The 15833-nt window shown below is 47.3% G+C and overlaps 1 protein-coding gene across 6 annotated transcripts in view; it reads left to right on the top strand.

Moving 5' to 3' along the window:
- The window catches only part of CTPS2 (CTP synthase 2), a 108008-nt gene that overhangs the window by 66368 nt on the left and 25807 nt on the right, over positions 1–15833 (top strand). For all 6 annotated transcript variants that reach the window (XM_082609606.1, XM_082609608.1, XM_082609607.1 and 3 more), the window contains one exon: positions 7942–8038. In XM_082609606.1, the coding sequence (XP_082465732.1) occupies positions 7942–8038 (97 nt within the window). The remainder of the gene's footprint in view (positions 1–7941; positions 8039–15833) is intronic.

Below are 15833 nucleotides of genomic sequence, written 5' to 3'. Positions count from 1 at the left end.
GAAGAGGGTAGTGTCAGCAGCCAGGCCCTGCGAAGCAAAATGGGTGTGAAATGCTGTCTGTGGGCTCGTGTTGTCTTTGATGCTGAGGTTTGACCCTGACTATTAAAGAGCAGCTGTCCCTAAAAGGGAGCCCCCCCCCCCGCCGCCCAGGACAGAGTTCACCTTTCACTTCCAGCTTCTGCCCTGGGTGCCAGAGTTCGCAGAGGCCTCCTTATCAGAGTCCGGGACTATCGAGGCCTGCTTTTTTATCATGGGCTGTGTGCTGCCCCCGCACCCGACCCGTTAGCTCCAGAAATCCCGCAGCACCCGTGTGAAGTGGATGCCGCTGTTACCTCCAGTCTACAGAGACGGTCAAGGACCCGTTCAAGGTCATGTCACTGGGGACTGGCAGAGCTGGGATTCAAGTCCAGAGCCAGCCTGCACCCTCAGCCACCATGCCACCTGCCCCATCTCAGGAGTAGGGCTTCTGTGAGGAGAGCTGGTCAATGTTAGTGTGAGTCTCAGAGGCAGGACTTCAGTGTCATGATCACACCTGAAGGTATAAGAATGTTCTTTTCCTAGTGGAAGTAACATAGACCTTATTTTACTGGTGGAAAAAAACCAAGTTAAAAAAACTAGAGGGGCTTCCCTGGTGGCGCAGTGGTTGAGAGTCTGCCTGCCGATGCAGGGGACACGGGTTCGTGCCCCGGTCCGGGAAGATCCCACATGCCGCGGAGCGGCTGGGCCCGTGAGCCATGGCCGCTGAGCCTGCGCGTCCGGAGCCTGTGCTCCGCAACGGGAGAGGCCACAACAGTGAGAGGCCCGCGTACCGCAAAAAAAAAAAAAAAAAAAAAAAAAAACCTAGAAAATATCTACGTATTTCTAGGACTGCTTAATGCGTTCACCATTGTAGATTCCATCCTCACGCTGCCCTGATGCTGCAGAGAAGTACCGGCCCTGTATCAGGTGAGAGGTGAGCTTGGGCACAGCGTACCTTGGCCTCAGAGCAGGCCACTGCCCCTCTCCCCTTCTGTCTGTGACTTGGTCTCAGAGACCCTCTACTTCTTGTAGGCCCACCGACCAGTCCCTGGGTCTCCTCTGTTAGTTTTTGATTGAAATTCAGGGAGATTTAATGATGGAGCACTTGATCCAAACCTGCCATTGTGCTGAACTCTGGTGGTGCTAGAGAAGAAGATCTAGTCCTTGTGCGTGAGGAGCCCACACTTTAGTTTCTGAGAGGAGGTGCATATATGAAATGATGGCGGAGGTTAAAGTTGTATACGATAAAGGACTAGATTAGTTTCCTATTGCTGCTGTAACAGATTACCACCAACTTAGTGACAAATTTATTTTTTTACAGGTCTGGAGCTCAGAAGCATTTCTTCTGGAGGCTCTAGGGGAGAATCTATTTCTTTGCCTTTTCCAGCTTCTAGAGACTGCCTGCTCATGGCCCTTTCCTCCATCTTGAAAGCCAGCCATGTGGCCTCTTCCAGTCTCTCTCTCTCCCTCTCTCTCTGACCTCTGCTTCATTGTCACATCTCCATCTCTGATTCTGACCCTCCTGCTTCTTCTTATGAAGACCCTGTGGTTACGTTGGGCCTACCCTGATAACCCCCAGATAATTTTACCATCTCAGGAGGCTTAATTTAATCAGGCCTGCAAAGTCGCTTTTGCCATGGAAGGCAACATATTCACGGTTTCTGGGGACTAGGACATCTTTGGGGGGGGCTGTTATTCAGCCTACCACTTATTAGAAATGAATTAACACAGTGTAGGTCATTTGTTTGGTAGGGTGAGCATAACAGTGGTATTAAGTATGGCACAGTAAGGAGAACTGGAGGGTGCCCCTAAAGCGCAAGCCCACGTGGGATGGTGGGGAGAAGCCATCTCAGGGCAAGTAGTGAAGAGGCGGTATGTATGCAGCGGCGTCGAGGGGAGGGAAGCAGAGGCGCCATCGGCGACGGACCTATCCAGCTGACGTAGAAACCACGGGTCGGAATATGTGGGGAGAGTGTAGACGGTTCCTGAATGAGGTGGAACCTGCGTGCCACATGGAAGGGTTCAGATTTGGTCTGCAACGATGGAGGCTGCGGTAGCTGCCCAGCTACTGAAGATGGTCTGCTGGGAGGTAGGCTCCTCTAGTGTCCCCAAATGAAATGTCCAAAGGCAAGGGACTGGACAGAAGCTGGCCTTACCAGGGTTCTGTCAGGTAGGTCAGAAGGCTTGCACTCTTTCCCGCACTGCCATTAAGGAATTTCATCTTTGGGAATTCCCTGGCAGTCTAATGGTTAGGACTTTGCACTTTCACTGCCGAGGCTCAGGCTTAGTTCCCTGGTTGGGGAACTAAGATCCTGCAAGCCGCGCTCCGTGGCCAAAAAAAAAGGGGGGGGAGGGGAATTTCATCTTTGATAAGAGAACCTAGCTTCCCTAGACTTTGTTGTTTAAGGCACCCAGGACTCCTGAAGTCTTGAACCCATTACACTTTTATCATGGGCTGCAGAAACTTTGGTAAAGGTTAATTAGGGCCGTGTTTATCCTTACATGGTACATTTACATCTCCTAAAGCTTTATCACCACTAATATTCGTTACTTATTGATCCTTTTTTATTTTTCTTCTGCGCTATGGCTCGGTTCCAAGAAACGACAGATCTGTAGTGGAGATCAGATGACAGCTTGTATTTAGGCAAACTCAGAATGGGCCGAGGTGACCCTTTTGCAATGGAAGAGGCATTTTCCTCTCAGATGCAAAATCTAGGGTATTTTGAAAATGTTGGGAGTAAAACTAAAGCATATCTGAAGTTCTTTAACCACCCCAGTAATGATAAAAGATGTTTTAAAACTGTGATGTTCTCCTATCTCTCAGGCTTTTTGCGGAAGGAATGCCAGGAACAAAGATGTTTCCTTAATTTTGTTGCTCAATCAGGTCATTTGTAACTGGGAGGCAGTCATACTGTCATCTTTAGAGCTGGTAGGACGGCCTGATAACTCTGCAAGGCAACTGGTTTGGCCAGGCTTGGCCAGAAGTACCCTGTGTTCTCTGCCTTCCCCAGCCGTCCCCTTCTGGAGTGTTTCTGTTCTCCCAGCTGGAGCCTGGCCTGGACGTTCTTTTTTTTTCACATCTTTAATGGAGTATAATTGCTTTACAATGGTGTGTTGGTTTCTGCTTTATAACGAACTGGATCAGCTCTACATATACATATATCCCCATATCCCCTCCCTCTTGCGTTTCCCTCCCACCCTCCCTATCCCACCCCTCAAGGTGGTCACAAAGCACCAAGCTGATCTCCCTGCGCCATGCGGCTGCTTCCCACTAGCTATGGATTTTACGTTTGGGAGTGTATATATGTCCATGCCACTCTCTCACTTTGTCCCAGCTTACCCTTTCCCCTCCCCGTGTCCTCAAGTCCATTCTCTAGTAGGTCTGCGTCTTTATTCCCGTCCTGCCCCTAGGTTCTTCATGACCTTTTTTTTTTTTTTTTAGATTCCATATATATGTGTTAGCATACGGTATTTGTTTTTCTCTTTCTGACTTACTTCACTCTGTATGACAGACTCTAGGTCCATCCACCTCACTACAAATAACTCAATTTCGTTTCTTTTTACGGCTGAGTAATAGTCCATTGTATATATGTGCCACATTTTCTTTATCCATTCGTCTGTTGATGGACACTTAGATTGCTTCCATGTCCTGGCTATTGTAAATAGAGCTGCCATGAACATTGTGGTACATGACTCTTTTTGAATTACGGTTTTCTCAGGGTATATGCCCAGTAGTGGGATTGCTGGGTCGTATGGTAGTTCTATTTTTAGTTTTTTAAGGAACCTCCATACTGTTCTCCATAGTGGCTGTATCAATTTACATTCCCACCAACAGTGCAAGAGGGTTCCCTTTTCTCCACAGGACGGGGTTAAAGGAGCAGCTGCTTCAGGGGCTCTGGCTCACTCAGGCTGGGGGGAAGGAGGGGTACGGAGTGCGAGGTGAGCCTGCGGTGGCAGAGGGCGGCAGGACGTTGCACGAGCCTGAGGCGCGCCGTGCGTTCTCCCGGGGAACTTGTCCCTGGATCACGGGACCCTGGCAGTGGCGGGCTGCACGGGCTCCAGGGAGGGGGCTGTGGATAGTGACCTGTGCTCGCACACAGGCTTCTTGGTGGCGGCAGCAGCAGCCTTAGCGTCCCATGCCCGTCTCTGGGGTCTGCGCTGATAGCCGCGGCTCGCGCCCGTCTCTAAAGCTCGTTTAGGCGGTGCTCTGAATCCCCTCTCCTCGTGCACCCCGAAACAATGGTCTCTTGCCTCTTTGGCAGCTCCAGACGTTTTCCCGGACTCCCTCCCGGCTAGCTGTGGTGCACTAGTCCCTTCAGGCTGTGTTCACGCCGCCAACCCCAGTCCTCTCCCTGCGCTCCGACCAAAACCCAAGCCTCAGCTCCCAGCCCCGCCCGCCCCGGCGGGTGAGCAGACAAGCCTCTCGGGCTGGTGAGTGCTGGTTGGCACCGATCCTTCGTGCAGGAATCTCTCCGCTTTGCCCTCCGCACCCCTGTTGCTGTGCTCTCTTCCGTGGCTCCCAAGCTTTCCCCCTCCGCCACCCGCAGTCTCTGCCCAGGAAGGGGCTCCTAGTGTGTGGAAACCTTTCCTCCTTCACAGCTCCCTCCCGCTGGTGCAGGTCCCGTCCCTATCCTTTTGTCTCTGTTTATTCTTGTTTCTTTTGCCCTACCCAGGTACGTGGGGAGTTTCTTGCCTTTTGGGAGGTCTGAGGTCTTCTGCCAGCGTTCAGTAGGTGTTCTGTGGGAGTTGTTCCACGTGTAGATGAATTTCTGAGTATTTGTGGGGAGGAAGTTGATCTCCACGTCTTACTCTTCTGCCGTCTTGAAGATCTTCCTGGCCTGGACGTTCTTCCACTGAGTGTGTGATGGGCATCCCCGGATGAAGCCCCCTGTCAGTTCTTGCTCTGCTTTTCTCCTTTCACTGCTGTTCGGGGCATCATTCAGAGTTGGAAATCTACTTCCATCTGCTCCCCCATCTTTTGTCTACTGTTTTCTTTGCCTCTCCAGTGGTTTCTATGGGAGCGTATTTTAATCGGAGGGTCACCGGGGCAGTTACACCTTGGGATTTCTTTCTGTACTATCATATCAGGAGAAGGTCTTAGTTACTGCTTTTGAAAACAGCAGGGATAATGTGAACTAATACCCTAGTGGAAGGCCTACACAATATATTTCACTATTTGGGCCTTCAATTTGTATTTTCATTAAAGTAATTATGTGTTCAACAATTCCAAAAAAAAAAAAGCCAACAATTCCAAAAGGCCTATAATGAAAAAATTCAGTAATCCTCACCTCGTGTCTACCAAACTCAACTCTTATAGCTGCTTCTCCTGATATTTACCTTCATGTTTCTAAATAATGTTCTCATATTGTTCTTTCAGGAATTTCCAGACTTCCCTCTATGTTGGAGGAGTACTTAAGATCCTTAGGCGGCCCTGTGCCCACTGCATTTAGCTTTTGGAAATATTTTCTGGTCTTGTGTTTGTCAGATTCAACCCAAGTAAGCAGTAAGAGAGGACTCCCGTTCTTAGTTGGGTCATTTGACTCCATTCTCAGTGGTTTATACCAGAACATTCCTTGAATTCCAAACATGCCAATAACTGAACAAACTACATTAAAAGTCTCTTCCTGAGTGGAAAAACCCAATGCCGGAAGTAAGGTTGACTTGAAGCATCACAGTACACTTGTAAGAAGAAACCAGGGGAGTTTATTGCTGTGGTCTTCCTAAAGGGTTCAGGTTGTCTTCAACTGAAGCGGAAATTGAAGCTGTGAGTCAACCTAGGAGTCTGTGGCAGGTAGTGTAGTCTTATCTGTACTTTCCTAGAAAATACCCAAGGGGCTGAAAGCTAAACAGCTCAGCTTTCTGAACTGGAAGCTGATGCCCTCTCCTCACCTCACTCCTGTAATACTTAATCTAGCCGTAATTAGCCGACCCAAGAAGATAGGAAAGACATGCCAAGGCCAAGAGCACTTCAGAACCAAGCACTCCATCTGCCAAGGGGTGTAGTCAAGTTTTTTCTCCACCCCTTCCTCTCAGTGACTCTTAGAGTGTACCGGGGCCACAGGGTTCAAAAGGCTCAGAAAGTTCTTCTGGAGCACTGATAAGGTCATACAAGTTCTTGGAAAATTCCGGTTGTCAAGGATTCCTGTAGAGCAACATGTGGCAGTTAGGGTATAGAAAAAACAAGGAAAGAAAGGTTTTATGAGAGGAAACTTGAGCAATTCCACTAGAACAGGTTAACTCACCCAACTGTAGTCTGTTCTAACAAAGATGAAATGAAACCATGAGATTGTAGTGAACAGAATTGCAAAAATAGACCATTGGCTAACAAGAACAGACTTTTCATAAAAATCACGTGTCTGCATTTCTGTGAATTAGTCCTAAAGATAAATCTGAAATTATTTGGTCTGAGTTCATTCAATCATCCTTGCATTCGTTCAGTGCATACCAGATGCCAGTTCCATGTGTGCTAGGGGCTGGGAATGCAATGGTAAAAGCAAAAAGTGCCCCAGCTCTTAGCGATTCACAGTCTAGCGCACAAAGCACTCTACACACAAATGGAGGGGAGCACGGTGACGGGGAGCGTGTTGATAGAGGACCCCGACTAGGCTATGGCGCCTGGTAATATCAGCTCCTGCGGAAGCTCATATTGGATAGTTGAGCTAAGATCTTAGGGTTAAGGATGGATTAACTTAGGAAAAGAGGGTAGGGGAGTGGGAGATGTTCAAAGTCTCCATGGTGGGAGGAAGGAAGATGCACTTGAGGCACTGAAGGAAGGCTCAGCGACCAGAGCTCAGGGTAAGAGGGGAAAGTCACGGGAAGTGAGGCTGAAGGGCTAGGTTGGGCCAGTACCAGGCAGTCAAGGATTTCAAGCAGGAGAAACACCACACCACTCTGCCTGCAGTGCGCAGGGCTGAGGGGACATGTGAAGGTGGGGCATGTCTAGTTGGTGAGCTCTGGCCGCAGTCCGGGTGAGGGGCTGTGGTTTGGGTGGTGGTGGGAGCTGTGGATGGATGTGGGAAGTCTGGAGCCGGTAAGTGGATAGGACTTGACACATTGGAGATGAGGGAGAGGGAGAGATCCAGGGTGGCACTTAGGTTTCTACCTATGGAATGTGGTAGAATGGATTATATATTTTTTTTCTTTAATTTTTTTTATAAGAGTAACCCTTCTAGGGGGCTTCCCTGGTGGTCCAGTGGTTAAAGACTCCGTGCTTCCACTGCAGGGGGCACAGGTTCGATTCCTGGTTGGGGAACTAAGATCCTGCATGCCGTATGGCATAGCCAAAAAAAAAAAAAAAGAATCCTTCTAAATGATTTTCTGCAAATAAGTACAGTTGGCTCTCCGTATCCATGGGTTTGGCATCCACAGATACCGATAGCTGACTGTATTATGCCATTTTAGATAAGGGATTGGAGCATCCAAGGATTTTGTTATCCAGAGGGGTCCTGGAACCTGTCCCCCTGGATACTGAGGGACGACTGTACTTTTGGTATCCTTTTCCAAAATGGACAGATTTGCTTATGGAAAATCTTTAGGGAATGGAGTGGGCGGTGGGAGAGGGTTGTTATTATAAGGGATGTGAAGACCAAAGCAGAAGGTCCCAGAAGGTCAGAACCTGAAGTGTGAACATTGCCTGGAACTGACAGTTTGAGTAATGACAGGAGGGAGGTTATAAAGATGCTCCTGATAAATTTTTTACCTGTGATTTGAATGAAAGATGAGAAGCAGAGATGAAAAGGCAGTATATTGTGAGGAGCGTATAAAAGCATGATCGTGTTTGAATAGGAAAATTGGAAGGAACGGTCAGATTTTCTTGTTTAAGGAACATCCTTACCCAGTGAGCATCCCCTAAAAGTAAAGCTTGAAATGTGGGAAATTACGTTTTTACAAGATGGCAAAACCGCACTTGTTTTGTTTTCTAAGGTGATTGATATGCCGGAACACAACCCTGGCAATTTGGGAGGAACGATGAGGCTGGGAATAAGAAGAACTGTTTTCAAAACTGAAAATTCAATATTAAGTAAGTTTCTCAGATCATTTGTTTTATAATATGGCAGGCGTCATTTACATGGCTGTGCCTGGCCACAGCCCTCCTGGAGCTCTCCCGTCCCGTCCCTCTCGCCCCTTCCCTGCCTCTGCACTCGCTGGTCCTCCTGCTTCCCCATTCCTCTCCCTGAAAGGGTTGGTAGAACACACATGGGTGCCCCTTCTCATTTGCCCTCCACCACACCCTGGCCAGTGGGCTGCTTTGTGCTTTACCGATGCTCCTGGGGTTGACCCTGCACCAGGACAGCCCTGATTCCAGCTCAGTTCTTTCCAATCCACTGTTTTCTCCACTGCATCGAAACCGGCTCCCTGTTTAACTGTTTCATGTCTGACTGCTTTGAGCCACTAATTTTTTTTTTTTCCAAGTGAAACTGTTTTTATTTGAGGCATAAAAGCATATGGGTTTCTGTCACACAGGATGAGGATGGCTTTAGGTTACTGGTTTCTAAGATAAGACTTTGTTTATCTTAAACACAGCTTCTATCACAGCTTCTTGAGAAATGAATCAGAAAGAGAGCAAGACACAGCCAGGAAAGAAAATCATTACTGTTGCTGTGAAGTTGTAAAGAAAGGGAAGAACTTATTCAAATCAATGTACATGTCACAGAGCCCCAAGGAGGACGAGAGTGGTGTGGGGAAAAACGGTCTAAGTCTTGGCAGTGATGTTGGCCTCTCCTTCCACGGCAAGGACTTGCCCCTAAATGGAAGTAGCGGGGTTAACTTGGCCCTTCTGACTGCACCAACATCTCAGGGCTCCCCAGTTCCCTCTCTGGATCCCCAGTTCAGTCCCCCCTTTCCCCTGAAGAACTCAGAGAGGAAGGGCAGGGTCTATGTCATGGACACTGCTACTTTGAGCCACTAATTTTTGAACTTCTTGAGAAGGGGGGCAGTTATGTCTCAGAAGTCTATTTCTCTGTTCCCCGAGTCGCTCCAGCATGGGGTAAGGAAAATATGATGGGCTTCACTGTCTGGTATTTGCTGATCTTCCACTCCCGATAAGGTTATTCTAATTTCTGTGGAACTTTTTCCCATAGATTAACATACGATATGAGAATAACTTAATGTAACCCCAAAACCCCTAATTCAATTTGATAAATATATCTCAGTGCCTGCTCTGCGCCATATGCACTGTGCTCGATTCTGGAGATACAGCAGTGGCCAGGACAGATGCCAGCGCTGCTCACCTTCCCCCCTCCACCCCCGATCCCGCCCGTCCCGGGCTGGATGCAGAGGAGGGAACCCAGGTATCTCGGGCGTCCAGCATCGTTCTTGTGAAGTTATAAGAATACCTTAGAAAAATGCCTTCTTCACTCAAAGAAGAATAAGACTAGAAATATGAGGTTCTCCTTTAAGGCTGATAAACAGCTTCTAAGGAATATAAAGCTTCTTAGCAAGAAGGAAATTTAAAAAGGAAAAGTTTTAAAGTGCACATATTTCCCTACTCTCTCTGGGTGAGAAGCCAGTGTTCTTTAAGTGACTTTTTTCTTTAAGAATATAAGAATTTTTTCTCTTTGTGGGTATTAGCAGCAATTCTTTGGCTTTCAGATGTTTCTAAATACTTTGAGACTTTGTTCAAATAGTGGTCTAAGAGGCAAAAATGGTTAGTGAGAAATTTCATCTTTTAAAATTGTTATCTACTGTAAAAGATTCAGTTATAATCGTACTAAGCTTTTTAAAAGAAGCATTGTGTTCACTATATTTAAAATTTTTACCTGTCTTGATGGAAATAAGACTGATTTAGGATTTGTTTTTCTTTACAGTAGACCTAAAAGTAGCATTGATGATGTTTATGAATCTTAAACATAACACCAAAGTTTGTTGCTTAATTAACATCTTTTGCCTGCCGTGAAAAAAATGTAAACAGCTCTATTAAGATGTAATTTACATACCATACAATTCATCTGCTAAAAGTGTACAACTCACAGAGTTATGCAACCATCACCACAGTCAAGTTTTTTTTTTTTTTAATTTTGCGGTACGCGGGCCTCTCACTGTTGTGGCCTCTCCCGTTGCGGAGCACAGGCTCCGGAAGCGCAGGCTCAGCGGCCATGGCTCACGGGCCCAGCCGCTCCGCGGCATGTGGGATCCTCCCGGACTGGGGCACGAACCCGTGTCCCCTGCATCGGCAGGCGGACTCTCAACCACTGTGCCACCAGGGAAGCCCTTTTTATTTTTTTAAACATCTTTATTGGAGTATAATTGCTTTACAGTGGTGTGTTAGTTCCTGCTTTATAACAAAGTGAATCAGCTATACATATACATATATCCCCATATCTCCTCCCTCTTGCGTCTCCCTCCCTCCCACCCTCCCTATCCCACCCCTCTCGGTGGTCACAAAGCACCGAGCTGATCTCCCTGTGCTATGCCGCTGCTTCCCTCTAGCTATCTATTTTACATTAGCAGTTAAGTCTTAAATGGGGTGCTTCGAAGAGTGAGAAATCTAGATTGAGGTGTGGCTACAGATGGAGGGGGTCAGGCTCAGGTGAGAGGGGAGCCAGGGAGAGCACCGAGGAACTTTGGTATGAGAGGGTTTTAAGACTTCAGAAACTTTATTGTTTTGCTTGTGGCTCTCAACTGAGTGTGAGAGCTGGGAACATACTGAAGTACAAAGCAGTACAGACAAGGTTCAGAGCTCATTCAGGGGACAGCTGACAGCTTGTTGGATAGTGTGTCCAAAATATTATCGGTCCCTGGCTTAATTTTTTTGGTCAGGTCCCAAGTATGTTGCTAAGACATCCAGGAAAAGAAGCCTGTTTTCTCTGTGCCAAGTGTGGTCTTTAAACCGAACTGCCACCAGCAGCAGGAAAACATTATTGGGACCATTCAGGTAGCGCGTTTGAATACTGCACAGTCTGGTGTGGGTGTGCGCTGGTAGGAACGCTAGAGTAAGCCCAGTTTAAAACAGTCCCAAACTGTGTATGCAATCCGCGTGACTCTGCCCTCCAAACCAGCACCCTTGCCTTTAGAATCAGAGGAATGAGCAGGGCTGGAAGCCGGGAGGGTGTAGGAGGAGGCACTCGGGGAAGCAGAGGAGGGAGAGGGCCAGCCCCTGAGCACGGTGGGGCTGGGCCGTGGGGTCTTTAAAGGTGAGTGGATGCTGTTTTGCCCTCCAGGGGTGTCCGGTCCAGTGGCGGATGCAGCATGATGTATTGGAAGGAATTTGGAGCCCCCTGCTGTGCAGCGCGCACAGCTGGAGACCAGGTCCTGGTGATTTCCCATCAGAGTTCTGACGTGACCCTCATCCTCAGGGCAGAGGACATGGGGACAGTGAGTTGATGCTGGCAGACGTCAGCTGGCAGAGGAGGCTGGGAAGAGCTCCTCAGGGTGACGCCAGCTGCTAGTGAGTGTGGCAGAGTCTAGGCTGCAGAGGCCAGCGAAGCTGTCTGGACGCAGCAGGTGAAAATTGAATAGTTTAGGAAAAGACAATTCCTTTTGGGGACCTTGTCTGCATTTCCTCATAATAAGGAGAAGGACTTGACTGAAAGGCTTGGTTCTGCTTTACTGTAAGAGAAAGAGGTTTTTGTTTTGAGAGAACAGAGGCAAGAGGCCAATTAGGAAGGTATTGAGTGAGTCCCTGTATTAAGGATCTGGGTAAAATTCATGGCATTGGAAATGCAGAGTGGTTTAATCTCAAATTTGAAAGAACTGAAAGACAGGCGGATAAGGGGAAGAAATTTTCAGGCTAGAAAAACTGCTTGTGCTTTCTTATCTCTTATCCAAGCGTTGATAGACAAAAACAGCTTCTAGTTCCTTGTGTGATTAGATTGTTAGGAAGTTTGAGGAAAAAAACAGCCACACAAAAAACCTTAGCTGGGCTAATGAGGTGATTTATAAAACAGTTTGAAAGAGATCACCAGGGAGTTAGGGACCCAGAAGGTCCGTGCCACGGTAACATGTTTCACTGAGACAGGAGTTTGAAAGGAGCGTGGTGCGCCTTGGGAGAGGAGTGGGCCAGCTTCCCCGCCTCCCCGTGGACAGCCCACACTGGGGGTCCCTCTCTCCCCGGCTGCTTCTTGCCTTTTGCTGGGGCTTTCCCAGCAAAGTGTATTCGTGGATATGGGGGCTCACAGGTCTGGGACATAGCTCCTTTCATTGTAAGGGGTTAAAACATTTATGTCCCCCTTACTGGACCAGCTCTGTCCTGAGCACTTCACCTGTGGGAACTCGGGAAGTGGTTACAACCCAGCCCCTGGAGTCACACCGCCCCATCCCCAGCTCTCAATCGCTGGCTGTGTAGCTGCTCACCCTCAGTTCTGCATCTAGAAAATGGACATCAGAAGAGCTGCTACCTTGTGGGGGCCTTGTGAGGGCTAAATCAGCTATGCACGTGGGTCCTTAGAACAGCACCTGGCACAGGAAAGCACTATTCCAGTGCGATGCTAGGATCGTGAATGGGGAGGGTTCATTGTATTGACCTGTGATTCTCTCAGAGCTCGGGGTAAACTCCAGTTAGTGGCCTGTGTTAAGAATGGGTTCTCACGGGGCCAGTGGGTGGGGAGGAGAGGTGAGCCGAGGGGTGGGGGGCAGGCAGCCCCTTTGTCTTGCAGGTTCTCTCAAGCCCCTCCCTTCTGGTTTCCTGGCTCCCCAACCTGCTAATATGGTCTAGCAGAAGAATGCAGAAAATCTAAGAAAAGAGTTTAAAAAAATGTGATGAGAATACTAAAAGGGGGGGTGGTGGGAATAAAAGGAGATACAAGCAATGGAAAAGCATGTGACCCTGCAGTGTAGAGTTAAAGGGGAGGACTAGCATTTTTAAACTTGAAAATTAGCATTTTCATAATAGAAAATTGAGATAAAAGCAGAGCATGAAAAATAAAATTAGGGTAAGGGGAGGAGTTTAGATACTTAAAAGAAATGAGATGTTTTCTAAAAATTAAAGGAATGATCTGCTAAAATCCAAAAGTAAAAAATGGAGAAGGAGAAAGATACCGGACCATGTACTTTCTAAGTATCGGTCACTAGGACACGATGGGCATCTTTTCAGTTATGCCTGTCAACACCCCTGGGACCCAGCCGCATTTTGCACGCGAGAACCGTGTCGTAGCATGGCGAAGTCACTTGTTAGACAGTCACTGAGCTAATTTCAGAGCCCGAACTCCTGACCACCTCACTCTGCCAAATGGCTGGACCTTAATCAAAGAGGGGACAGAAACCCCCAAACAGCTCCCAGAGCTGAGCCTCCTCGCACCGAGAGCCCCAAGACAGGCTTCCGTAGGTTTCAGCAGGAGCGTCTTGTGGAGGAGAACAGGGAGTGAAGAGCCCACCCCTGGCTTCTGAAAGCCAGTTGAAATCGGGTGCTTGGCGTGAGGAAGGACACTGAATCAACCTTGGACTGAGAAGCTGGGCCATTAGGCCCCGGTTGGGAATGTGAACGAGTTACACAGCCAAATGTGAGAAATGCCATGGCTTAAGCTCAACAATCAATGGCAGTTACAGTGGGCCTCAGTGTTAGAGAGGCCATGGGGAATGGTGGGGCCTGGGGCAAATTGACAAGCACTTGACCCATCAAAGGAGTAACTGCTACAGCTGATAGTTGCATGAAGGACTGTGGATTCACTGTTGCCAATCTTCTAAATTTTTAAAAGAATCTGGAAATCCAGAGTTTTATGAGAAATCTTCTGATTCTTAAATGTTGGCAACTTATTTAAAAATTAAAAACTGTGTCTGCCGACACTGTGCAAGCCAAATACACCAAAAATCTGCACGCTGGGCAGCCTCTTGGGATCTCTAGACAAACACCAGCAAATCCTTGTACATACAAAGAGAGCTGTAGCTCCTATAATACCTAATTAGTACAGGGCAGTCTTAAAAGTGAGTCAAATTAAGACACTGGTACAGCAGTTAAAAGATATTTGTGCAAAAGCACAGCAGGTCTTCTGAGAGGGAGGTAATGAAGCCCATCAGGTAGTGATTATAGCTTTATTGCACACTATGGGTGATTTCTTCTGGCCCCCTGGAAATAGGAAATGTGGAGACCCAGTGAAAGGTAAGGATCGGGAGGTGTAGAATGGGAGCGTAAGGCTGACAGCTTCCCGGGGAGTGAAGGTGGGAGAGGAAAAGAGGGTGTAAGCGTGGGCAGCTGTCCCCAGTGGAGGCCGCAAGTCAGGGAGGCGGGGCAAGGGGAGTCCAGAGAGGAGCAGAGGTCACAGATGGGGGATGGGGGCATTACTCCAGTCCTCACTGAGGACGGATCTGCTGGGTTTTAGAGAACAGTTCAGTAAAATGACAGGAATGAAAGCTGGGTTGCAAAGGACAGGGATGGGGGTGTTGGATAAAGGGGGAGTCAGAGGAAGAGGGAGTGGTGGGGGCAAGAATGGGGTTGTTTACCTTTTACTTTTAAAAATTTTAGTTGTAAAACACACATAACATAAAATTTATGATCTTAACCATTTCTACGTGTACAATTCAGAAGTGGTAAGTATATTCACATGGTTGTGCAGCTGATCTCCAGAACTTTCCCATCTTGCAAAACTAAGACATTTTACCCATTAAACGACAACTCCTGATTCCTCTTGCCCTCAGCCCCTGGAAACCACCATTCTGCTTTCTCTCGCCAAGAATTTGATGACTCTGGGTGCCTCATATACGTGGAGTCATGTAGTATTTGCTTTTTGTGGCTGACTTATTTCATTTAGCATAAAGTCCTTAAGGTTCATCCATATGGTAGCATGTGTCAGGGTTTCCTTCCTTTTTAAGGCTGCGTAATATTCCATTGCATGTATATATCATTTTTGTTTATCCATTAACCTGTCCATGGACATTTGGGTTGTTTCCACCTTCTAGCTTGTATAGCTTTTTGTGGGGGAAATTTTTGATCTGAAAAGGAAAGAGAAAGGTTCAGGTTCACACGCTAGGATTATTAACAGGAGGGTGGGGATTGGCAGGACCGTTAGTGGGTTAAATATATATTATATATGAGACAGAATCTACCCAGTAGCGAATTAGAGAAGGATAAGGTGTAATTCGGCAGGGTTTTTGTTTCCGACGATGCTATTATATGCATTGTTGGTGTCCTGCTGCCTACACTGAGAGTATTTTGTAGGTCCTAAGACCTTATTAGGTGTCTTTCTCTAAAGCTTTGATGCTACTTGCTTCTTAAGTGAACATTAAGCTTATGTGCAGTTAATCTCTGTTGCATTTTATTTTGTCCCCAAAAAGACTAGGACAGGAAGGAAGACCGTGTCACTTTGTCATCGTTGAGGATGTCCCCTGTGCCTAGGCTTACCATGTGGCATGTGTGCTCAATAAATCCGTCCAGAGAAGCACTCCAAACAACATGGCATATCTACCCCTTAGTCTTTTCAGTCCACACCTGGATACAGTCTGCGTCCAGCAGCATCCAGCATCTCGCTTGTCATTGATTGTCCCTCCAACAGCATGTTCAGTGATACTATGGCTCAGTGGTTACTGACGAGGAACGCACAGGGAGTCACTCGGTGCTTTGTAAAAACCCACGTGCCTGGGCACTCTCCTGAGAGCATCGAAATCAGAATTCCTGGTGCCAGGGCGGCCCTGCAGTGAGAATTCTTAGTTTTTGATTTTAAGGTGTTTTCATCAGGTAACACTCTGAGCTGATTCTCAACATATAGTTTTAATGGAAATTTAAATTTTTTTCTTTTTTCATGGATATGGCAATGGATTAATTTCATAAATTCATTCTTGATAGATTTGTCAGTGATTAAGAAAGATTTTGAGTGCACAAAACAGCATTTCCAAAGTTCTGAAAACATGTTTCATCGTGTACCATGTATACCCCCTGCCCCATATAT

This window comes from Mesoplodon mirus (assembly GCF_964341445.2).
Source record: "Mesoplodon mirus genome assembly, chromosome: X".
Taxonomy (NCBI): Eukaryota; Metazoa; Chordata; class Mammalia; order Artiodactyla; family Ziphiidae; genus Mesoplodon; species Mesoplodon mirus.
The sequence above is the reverse complement of the archived record's forward strand: the minus strand, read 5'-3'. Positions and strand labels throughout refer to the sequence as shown.